This window comes from Parasteatoda tepidariorum, chromosome 8 (genome assembly GCF_982258835.1).
Source record: "Parasteatoda tepidariorum strain Cologne lab strain chromosome 8, Ptep-v5.0, whole genome shotgun sequence".
Lineage (NCBI taxonomy): Eukaryota > Metazoa > Arthropoda > Arachnida > Araneae > Theridiidae > Parasteatoda > Parasteatoda tepidariorum.
The window spans coordinates 19,580,914-19,592,726 of NC_141762.1; the positions used below are offsets into that span (position 1 = coordinate 19,580,914).

At 31.2% G+C, this 11,813-nt stretch overlaps 1 protein-coding gene across 2 annotated transcripts in view; it reads right to left on the reverse strand.

The window, feature by feature from the left end:
• The window catches only part of LOC107457215 (uncharacterized), a 36,792-nt gene that overhangs the window by 7,272 nt on the left and 17,707 nt on the right, over nt 1-11,813 (reverse strand). Inside the window, exons 1-2 of one of the 2 annotated variants that reach the window (XM_087149933.1) lie at nt 11,488-11,686; nt 9,251-9,362 (exon numbers count right to left, since the gene is read on the reverse strand). In XM_087149933.1, the coding sequence (XP_087006059.1) occupies nt 9,251-9,362; nt 11,488-11,556 (181 nt within the window). In that variant the 5' untranslated portion in view covers nt 11,557-11,686. Of the gene's footprint in view, nt 1-9,250; nt 9,363-11,487; nt 11,687-11,813 lie in introns of those variants that run through there. The other variant, XM_087149934.1, reaches the window with a different exon arrangement.

The following is an 11,813-nucleotide window of genomic DNA, read 5'->3' on the forward strand; positions in this document are numbered from 1 at the left end:
TACATTTTCATATTTTTTGAAGATAATGTATTGGTGCCACGGCCATTAAATTTTTATCTTCCCGCCTCAGTTTCTGGGGATTATTCATTTAATTACACAGTATATTAAATTAAAATATAAGTGCCCGCCGCTAATAAAATCACTGGATAATAAAATCAGCCGCTTTATAAAATCGAATTGGCAGGAACCGAATCGTTACAATATTAATACATGTTAAAAACATCATTTAATAAAATCAATGCCGCCGTTTTTTAAAATCAAAATTTTGACTAGATAATAAATCAAAAGTGCAATATTTCAGCTTTTTTTGTTCTTATTTATAAAATTCTACTTTTTCGAAGTTTAAAGAATTTTTAGAAGAAGCAGCAGTTACTCACAAACTTGTGAAACAGGTGTGGTTAACACTTTCCTGTGATATACATAGTTTGCAGAAACCTATCTCACTCAAAAGGGGGTCGAATTCTTATCTTACTTTTTATTGACTGAACCATAGAAGGGAGAGAAGTTTCTTTTGTTATCTATCGTGACAGAAAACATGAATAGATTCCCAAAAACTGTCTGTGCCCATGTTCCATAAAGCCGTTTGAGTAAATTATAGATAGAGTTAGAGCACATATCATTTTTAAGATCATTTGGTGTTAAATTTTATCAGCCTGTCGAAAAGGAAGGATTTGAGTCTTAAAGATAAAACTCGAAGTGCTGCAAAACTATGATAAGCTTCCTAACTGGTGACCCGGATTTTTGACATGGCTACAAAAAACAGTGAAAAGATCGAAGCAACGATCGCCATGGACGCCGAAGCTAATAAAGTAAGCATTAAAATTCCACCTTTTTGGAGAGAGAAACCCGACATTTGGTTTTACCAAGTAGAACAGTTTCAAATAAATAAGATCACAACTGAAGAAACCAAATTTAATTATTTGATATCCCAACTGGAACCGAAGTATGTAGAAAATATTTGGGACATTATTAAAGACACTAAGCCTAACAAATATACCTTGGCGAAAGAAAGACTTTTAAATACGTTTAATGAAAGCGAAAACAAGAGAATTCAGCGCTTAGTTACAGGATTAGAACTTGGAGATTACAAGCCAAGCCAACTTTTGCAAAAAATGAAAAATTTAGGAGCAGACGATTTTTCAGAAAAAGTGTTAAAATCTTTATGGCTTGATAAAATGCCGAATTTTATACGAAATATTCTGCTTGTCAGTGAAGAAAGTTTAGATAAACTGTCTACGATGGCGGATAAAATTCACGAAATGAAAACTGGGGAAGAAATATGTGCTGTTTCACCAAATGTTACCAACAATGATGCTTTAATTGCACGAATAGCAGCATTAGAACAGAAGATTGATTCACTGCAAATAAATGACCGTAGTAGATCTAAATTTAGAAATAATTACCGAAATACATCTCGAAGTCGCAGTCATTCAATAAAAGCATTCAATAGGAAAGGTAAATATTGTTACTATCATTTTAAATTTGGTAATCGTTGCCGACCTGAGAAATGTTATTCACCATGTGCTTGGCGAGAAAAGTCGGAAAACTCCATGATGCAACAGGATTAGCGGCTACAACTGTTGCTGATGTTAATGAAAGCCGCCAGTTCCGATTATTTGTAAAGGATAAGAAGTCAGGTTTACGATTTTTAATTGATTCAGGAGCTGATGTTAGTCTCATACCTGCAACTCTCACTCGAAATAAAACAATAGAAGATTTTAAACTATATGCAGCAAATGGATCCGAGATTACAACCTATGGAATCAAAATATTAACTGTTGATTTAGGACTTCGCCGCTCATTTAATTTCCCATTTATTATCGCCAAAATTAATAAAGGAATAATAGGGGCCGATTTCCTTAATAAGTTTAATTTATTAATTGACATTAAAGAAAAAAGATTAATTGATGGAGTAACCAATTTAATAGTTAAAGGAGAAATTTCTCCAATATGCATGACGGAAAGAATTTCCACTATGGATAAAAATTCTAAGTTTTCTGAATTATTCTCTTCATATCCAAATTTAACTAAGCCAAACTTATTAATTAGTGATGCTAAACATGAAATTCGACATTTTATCGCCACAACGGGAAAACCTGTGTTTTCTAAGGCACGACAATTAGATCCAAAAAAATTGAAAATAGCCAAAGAAGAATTTCAATTCATGCTAGACAACGGGATTATTAGACCTTCAAAATCGCCCTGGGCAAGTCCCTTACATATGGTTAAAAAGAAGGATGGGTCTTACAGACCATGTGGAGATTATAGAAGACTAAACGACCAAACAATACCAGACCGATATCCAATACCAAGAATCGAAGATTTCCATCATATTTTAAAAGACACCAAAGTATTTTCTAAATTCGATTTATTTAAAGCTTATTATCAACTTCCTATAAATGAAGAGGACAAACAAAAAACCGCAATAATTACCCCTTTCGGACTCTTTGAATTCAACGTTATGAGTTTCGGCCTCAGAAATGCACCTTCAACGTTTCAACGCTTCATAAATGAAGTTCTGTGTGGACTTGATTTCGTTTTTCCTTATCTAGACGATATATTAGTGGCATCTCGAAACAAAGAAGAGCATCAATCTCATTTAAAACAACTTTTTGATAAATTAGATAAATATGGCCTCAGAATCAATATCTCCAAGTCAGTCATTGCTGTGGAGAAATTGGAGTTTTTGGGATATGAAATCAGTTCGGAAGGATCCAAGCCCCTTTCCCAAAAAGTAGAAGCAATCCATAATTACAAGTTGCCAGAAACCATACGTGAACTGAGAACCTTTCTTGGTCTAATAAACTATTATAGACGATACATCAAAGACGCTGCTAAAACACAAGCAATTCTCCACGAATATTTGAAAGGAGCTCATAAAAATGACAAAAGAAAAATAATGTGGACTGAACAAGCTATTAACATGTTTGAAAAATGCAAACAAGACTTATCCAATGTAGCCTTGCTAACATATCCGAAGTTTGAATTACCTCTATGCCTTTGCTCAGATGCTTCAGATTTCGCAATCGGATCTGTATTGGAACAATACGAAAATGGTGCTTGGAAACCGATAGCTTTCTATTCAAAAAAATTGAATGATGCACAGAAATCATATAGTACCTACGACAGAGAATTATTAGGGATATATCTTTCTGTAAAGCATTTCAAACATCTATTAGAAGGTCGAGAATTTACTATATTTACAGACCATAAGCCACTGGTTTTTGCCTTCAAACAAAAAAATGAAAAAGCATCTCCAAGACAAAATAGACATCTCCAGTACATATCCCAGTTTTCGACTAACCTTCAACACATTATTGGCAAAAATAATATCGTCGCAGATGCGTTATCTCGAATTCAAGAAGTAACTAGTGTAGATTATGAGAAAATTGCTGATGATCAAAGTAGTGATGAAGAATTAAAACAACTAATGCAATCAGACACAACCTTAAAATTTAAACAACAACCACTACAGTCTGGTAAATTTCTATGGTGTGATATCTCTGCTAATAAAATTAGACCATATATACCTAAAAATTCAAGAATGATTGTTTTCAAACTGATACATGGTTTATCTCATCCAGGAATCAGATCAACTATCAAACAGATAGTGTCAAGATTTATTTGGCCTGGAATTCGAAAAGATGTTCGAATTTGGGCACAATCCTGTATTGATTGCCAAAAAAACAAAATTTCAAAACATACTAAATCCCAGTTTGGAGAATATCAACAACCCGATGAAAGATTTAACGAGATACATATTGACCTAATTGGACCGTTACCCCCATCCAATGGAAACAGATACTGTTTGACTTGTATTGACCGTTTTACAAGCTGGATAGAAGTAGTTCCTATACCTGATATCAAAGCTGAAACAGTCGCCAGATGTTTCTATGAAAATTGGATAGTTAGATTTGGAGTGCCATACAGAGTAATTACCGATAGAGGATCACAGTTTGATTCTGAAACGTTTAAATCTCTTACCAACTTATGTGGAGTAAAAATCAACAGAACAACTGCATATCATCCTCAGTGCAATGGCAAAATTGAGCGTCAACATCGCACATTGAAAACTGCAATAAAGGCACACAACTCTATTAAATGGTCTGAAACCCTTCCTACTATCTTACTTGGTCTCAGAGCTGCTCTACGCGATGACACCAACTATTCAATATCTCAGATGGTTTATGGTAAATGCATTAAACTTCCTGGTGAATTTTTTGATAACTCAAAAGTGACAACATCCACGGAAAACTTTATTAGCAATCTTCAAAATCAAATGGAAACATTAAAACCTTTAGAGTCAAAATATTTCAAAAGGAACAAAGTATTTGTGCACAAAGATTTAAGTTCATGTTCACATGTTTTTATGCGGATTGATAGAGTCAAGAAGCCATTAGAGTCTCCTTATCAAGGACCCTATAAAGTGATGGATAAGTCAGAAAAGTATTTTGTAATTAGTTATAAAGGAAAAAACGTAAGCATTTCAATAGACAGGCTTAAACCAGCTTATCTACTGAATTCTGAAAATGAGAATCCAGATTACGATGAAAACCTAAAAGCTGCAAAACCTAACGAATGTTTAACATCAAATAAATTGCAAGAAAATGCAGCCAATTCCGAGCAAAATGTTAAAATGTCTAGATTTGGCAGAAAAATAAAAAAGCCTGTTCGCTTTTTAGAACAAAACTGTATTAATTAGATACATATACATTTATTTTATATATATATATTTTATTGCATTGAAACTAGAATAGTATAATTTGTATATATGTTATATTAATATCTTGTATATATGTTTTCGTATTATGATGAGTCATTATGTAGTATAATTTTTGAACTGTATATATGCTGTTATATTATCATTATATGACAAATTTGACATACTTGCCAAGCATCGTAACTTAGTTACTGGTGAGGGAGTATTGTAGGAACATCATATGTCACATGACTATTCATATTACTTTTATGAGAGTTGCGAATGGCAACAGATCAAAAAATAATAATAAAAAATGAGTGTTCTAAAAAATGTCTGCTGATCATTTTTTATCCTGTAACTCTGTTGCGTACAAATGTAGTCAACGTGAAGCTTCAATTAAATTAGGGATTTCCAAAGCTGCTCTTTTCAACATTCTGAAACAAAGGATAAATATTTCCGAGGAAATAAAAAAGAATGGAAATCTGTCAAAAAAGCGTAAGCGTGAAGGAAAATCGGAGGAAATTGAAATGGCTCTGTTAGAATGGTTCAAAAATGCACGCGAACGAAGAATTCCAATTTCCAGTGGAATTTTATTTCACAAAGTACAGGACTTTGCTAACTTATTTGGTGATTCTGATTTTTAAGCTACAGATGGGTGGCTAACCCGATGGAAAGATCGGAACAACATTGTCTATCGTAAATTGCATGGTGTAAAGCAAGATGCTGATTTTAGCTCTGCCGCCGATTGGGTAAACGACGTGTGGCCAACACTCATCAAAGACCACAAACCAGAGCAAATTTTCAACACAGATAAAACAGGATTATTTTTTCGAGCACTTCCTGAACACACACTGCTGTTTAAAAATTAATCGACGTGTGGATGTAAAAAAATAAATGAAAGACTAACCGTGCTGCTAACATGCAACATGACAGGAACTGTGAAGAAAAAAAGCCTTTAGTGATAGGAAAGAGTTTAAAACCTCGATGTTTTAAAGGAGTAAAACATCTGCCCACCAGTTATGCCAACAGCTCTAATGCATGGATGACATCCAGCATCTTCACAAAATTTCTTCTTGAATGGGATAAGGAGCTGAAAAATGAAAAGGCCGTCTTACTTTTAGACAATTGTTCTGAGCACCCTGCTGATGAGGACTTGTGTTTGAAAAACATTAAATTAGTGTTTTTGCCACCCAACACTACAGCTATTATTCAACCCCTTGATCAGGGAATCATAAGATCATTCAAGTTTCATTACAGAAAAATGGTTGTTCAAAAAATCATTAGTGACATAGATTATGACTGCTCTTCGGAACTCTTAACTGCAAACAAACTATCGAAATCCCTTACTGTTTTGGAATCAATGTATTTGATTCGTAACTCATGGGACATTGTTTCAACCCAAACAATATCAAATTGCTTTAAAAAGTGTGGATTAAGCACTGTCGATGGAGCTGATAACTCCATCGACAGAAATGCTCAGCAATGAAGAAAATTAAATGGACGAGAATTTTTCACGCTACGTAGCTATTGACGATAACCTGCAAACATCAGGAGAAAAATCTGATTCTGAAATTGTTACAGACATCAAAAATTGCAAAGTTATTTCCAATCAAGAAATGGAAGAATTAGACGCAGAAGATGAAATAAATTCATCAGTGCCATCTGCAATGGAAGTCAGAAAAGCACTAAATGTATTGCGGCAAGCTTTAGAACAAAGAGAAGGATATATCGGAAACTATAAAAACTTCTATAAACTCTCAAATGAAGTTAAAAAGTTAATTTTAAATACTGCAACTCAGGCGACCATTGATCGGTTTTTTGCAAACATTTTGTAAATTTAATCTTATGCAGGGTTTTACTTTATTAAAATAATTAAATTAGTTAAAATAAAGCATTAATGTTGTCATTATTTCAGTTTTTAAAGTGTGCGCATTTAGAATATATCGTAAAAATGTGATTTTTTTTCTTCAAATGCTGAATCGCCTCTTAATAAAATCAGCCGCTTAATAAAATCAAAAGAGCATAAAACGAAAGTGATTTTATATTAAAATTAGTTATTCACGTATATTAAAATTAGTTTTACATAAGATAATAGTTATGGCTCTTAGATTGAAAGAAAACATAATAATGCATAATTCATCAAACTTTCTAAAATATTCAAAGCAGTACATTTTTATTCATTAATTTATTTTATTTTATTATTTTTTTTATTACTGCTCTGAAAATGATTTTATAGGATGTTAAACATTTCCGTCTGCAAGTGAAATTTCATAAGTCGAATAAAACAATCGAAAGACTCCTCTCCCCTGGAATCAAAGTTAAGTAGTTACAGGTCAATTATTTCGAACAAGTTAACGTCTCCCCCCTATTCTAAATTTTGGAAAAATATATTTCTTATTTATCGATTCAAAATCAATTCTAGATATGTTTTAGCGTACACTTAAGGGCATATTTCAGTAGAATTTATATTTTACTCTTTATTTTTTTTCTTAACTAACACAAGTGATATGATAAAATGTATGAATAGTAAGTATGATGGTAGACGAAGCTTTTCATTACTTTTCCTCATTTTTCCTGCCATTCTTACCAAAATAACAAAAAGGATTTAATTTCTATCTTATTATATAAAACGCTAACACGTACGTATGTATCAATAAAACCGATGATATTTCTTTTCTCGCGCTGGCAACAGCTTTCATTTTTAATTGATTGGATTCGGCGCGCAAGAGCACGTAGTGAGCATCATATGGCTAATCCATGTTATATAAAACGCTAATACGTTTTAATTGATAGGCTTCGGCGCGCAAGAGCAAGTAGTGAGCATCATATGTCTATCTATCTCCGATTGTCACCGAGAAAAAAACGGTTGGTTGGTTATGAGTACTGAAATAGTTCCTTTTCATTGGCAGAAATGAGAAGTGTTATGCTATTGCTATTTTATTTTGAATTGAGCGCTTTACTATTCCACGTTTTGTTATATTATTAGTTATGAGTTGAATACACCTTTAATATTTCATATTTATTTTAAGTTAAATTTCATGAATCTTAATAACCTACGTACGGATTAGGGTGGCGCCATTCAGAGAATTAAAAATACAAAATTATCTTTAGCGAAGCCGATGCTTTACATCCGGCGTTCAGTGGCAGACTACTATTTCATATTGTTTTACAACACATGGCTTTAGCCTTTTTGTGGGAAAGACTTTAAAACAAAACTTACAACAGTTACTTTTCTCAACAACTGAAATTTAGAATAGTGTGATTAAGAAAAATATGCGAACTTTTTTCAATTTGAAATTAATATTGAAATGCACAGGCTTAGAATTTTCTACAGTGAAAAGTTTTCGAAACTTCAGTGTTCAAAAAAGTATACAAAAGCTAGACGTTAAGAACGTATCCAATGAGCGAGCATCGGATTGCGAAGCAATCCGAAATGAACTGCGAAAGCAGTTCCGGGGGTTGGCGAGCGCCAGCGAACAGGGGGCGAAGCCTCCTAGTTTCTAATAATTTTAATAAGTTTAATTGTTTCCAACTGCTTCAAGCAATTAAATTTTACGTCCAACTGTTGGGTTAATTAAACCATTGTCATGTTTCAATTGAGTATAAGAGAACATTAACATTCTTGTCTTTTTACGGTGAAGTGAAAGAACAATTTCTATTAATAATTTCTAAAAAAGTATATTAAATTTATTTGTCAAACATATCTATAAATCCATATATATCTTATTTTAGCATTAAGGAAATGCTAAAGTTAGAAAAAGAACGATATTTTGAGATGCTGGTTCTAGAAGCAACACGGTTTTGGAAATTTTTTTATAATTTCCTTTTAGTATTTGCTAATTAACAAAATAAGGTACATCGAGTACTTTCCTGATATAACAATATATTTTGAATAGTGCTAAGGTTGAGAAATAATATCAACAATTTTTTAAGCAATTTTTTTCAATATTATCCTTTTTAAAGGCAACTTTCTTAAAATTAGCGAGCGATGATAAGTTTGAACGTCAAAATAAAATTGTATGTCCATAACTTTTTTTTCATTTAAGAAACAAGGAAAACTGCTGTAATTTTTGCTGTGGCAATCATTGCAAATGACAATTTTATCTTCATTTTCGAAAAAATAGCATTCAGAGAAAATAGTCAATTGTTTTGCATCAAATAATTTTGATCAGCAGAATATTTTTAATTTCGTAACAAAATTTAATTCTCAGCTAGCTAGCAACAATTCTAAGTTTTCTTTTAATAAAAACTTGACAATAATTTAACTTTGTTTTTCTAGAAAGAAACCTAGATTTAGTAAATCTTCTCAGCCCATAGACAGCCCTATTTGCCTGATGGAGTCGGATTTTTATTTCATTGGACATTCTGTTATCAATAGTAATAATTGATCCTAAGTAAGTAAAACTCCTTACTGTTTCAAATCAATAAGAATCTATTTCAAGATACGGTTCTGTTCATAAAGGGGTCTCTATTGTTCATGACATATAGCTCTGCGAAAATGTGATTTAGTACTCACAAATGCATAATTAAATCAAAATGAAATAAACTTACCAACGTCTCGCCTGTACAGGCAGTACGCATCATTAGTAAAGATACGGAGAGCGCAACATTCCTCCACAATATCGCAATCCGATGCTTCAAAACAACGCTTTAGGCTCCGTTCCTAAATATGTCAAATATTAAACTTTCACTAATTACGAAGATAAAGTAAAAATATATTAATTAATTTTTATTTATTTTCGTATTGAGATATTTCATTATTTTTTATTTATTTATTTTTTAGTGTAGTAAGAGGTTACAGAAAATTTAGTGTCTTATCAATAAAAAATGTCTAAATCAAATTACAAAGTTCTAACTAATACAGACCATGACGAATATAGTTCTGAAAGTCAATATGGACAGATTTATAAAAAATATTTTCATAAAAAAGTCTAAACGAAGTAATATTTTTTTAAAAATAAGTTTGATTAAAATTTAATGGTATAAATAATTTTTGCTTTTAAATCTGACTATAAATTCAATTTGAATTAAATTCTATTGGACAGTTTTGGATTAGAGAGTTTTAGAAAAAAATATTTTTTTTGAAAAAGTATAAGAGAAGTAATATTGTTTTTCTTCTAAAAAAAATATTTGTGTAAAATTTAATGGCATAAATTATTTTTGAGAAAAAAAATCTGTCTATAAATTCTATTTAAATTAAATTCCATTGGAAAGTCTTGAATTTTAGCGCAAATTTCCAAAATCTATTCTAATCTTTTAAATATTGAATAAAAAATGTATTATTCTTTGAATATAATTTTAATTACAGGTTTCGAGAATCACAACTGGTTACAAAATTTCCTAACTCTTGAAGTCTCTCTGACCCTTCCACGAAACCTTAAGGCTCCGTGGAACACCATTGGGGAACTACTGTTTTAATACCTTGTGCATTTCATTCGTTATCTGGCATATTTTTTTATTTTACAAACTGTTTTTCATAGAGTAATAATGCTTATTTTATTTCTTCCTTTAGTGTTAAGTAATCGAAACATAAAACATCATAAAAGATGAATAGTGTCAAATTCATTTCATTCTTCATCGTGCACTTTTTCTTAAAAAAAAATTACTTTTTTTTTAGTCAAAATAATACTTGTTTCAGTTTTTCCCATGCTAATTTTAAGTATTAAATAGTGTGTCTCATACTTTTGATCCATTTCATTCTACACCATGCCTTTTTCTATTTTAAACATTATTGTTAACAGAAACGAGAGAATACTTTTGAAAAAATTATTTTGATTTTTCTATTATTAATTATATTAAAGTAATTTTTGTTCAATGTAAGTGATTTAGAGTAATTTAATTTAACTTTTTGCTTGTCATGATAATACAAGTTGTATGCCATCTAGATAAGAAATAAGGAATAAATAAGGAGAAAATTAGGAATAACATGACTAAGAAAACCATTGCATTACCCTTACCATTGTAGTAACCTCTTGATTGGTTGATTTAGCTGGGTTTTCCATCTTGGTAGATTTGTATTCGTGATTTAAATTGCGTTAAATTTGGTAACTAAATTAGCAGTCTGAGTTCTTTTTAAGAAATTTATTGAAGAATGACATTGTTTTTGGTAAATTGATGATTCCCAAAATGTTTCTTAATGTAGATACGTCTAATAAGTAAATAAATAATAGATAAAAATAAGTAAAATAACGATAAATAAATAAAAAATAAGAGATTTTACAACGTCTAAATAATCTCAAAAGTTTTGAATGACAAGTATTTACAAACGTAAGGTAATCGATAATAATAGTAATTCTATAATTAAAAGGGTAACAACATCTGAACAAGCATCCAATAGATATTATTATTGATAAGCCTAACAGTCCAGAACCAGACATCGAATGTTTTTTTTTCCTCCTACAAAAACTTTATTTTTCGAAGTTAAAGATATTTATAATCTGCAAACTTTAATATATGATAAATTTTCAGACAGCTAACTGTTTGCAGCGATTCTGACCATGAAACAAGATTTCAGGATGAAAAAATTATAACGATTATGATAAAAGGACGAGTAACTTTCCATTAAAGTCATAAAATAAAAACATTCCATAGGCTACATTCGAATATAGTATAATTTCGTTCTGTATTACAAGTGAATATAAAAATTATTACAAAAACCTTCACAAATTATGAAGTACTCACAAATTGCTTATTCACACTGCGTACTCTTGTCAGTCAATTTTTTTTTCGTTTACAAATTACCTTTACAAATTTCAAACTACTTACATATCCAAATTCAAACTACTTACAAATGCATGGCGTACTCTTGCCAAGGATATTGCAATAACCAGAAACAAAAGAAAAGCAAACTTGTTCATAATTGAAAACTTAAGTTAAATCTAGTTCCTGTAACTAAGCTGGAATTTATATTTATATCCTCTCAATCAGAAAGTTGCTTACTTTAAAATTCATTTTTGCGCAGTTATTATTCTTTCTTTTTTCATCGCTTCAATTAACTCATCATATTATTTCCTTCAGGTTTAGACGAATACTTTTCTATCTGGCGAAGTTTGTATGTTCACCTGGCAGAGCATTCTCCTAGTCTCACGATATCGTAGATTATGCTAAGCTCACG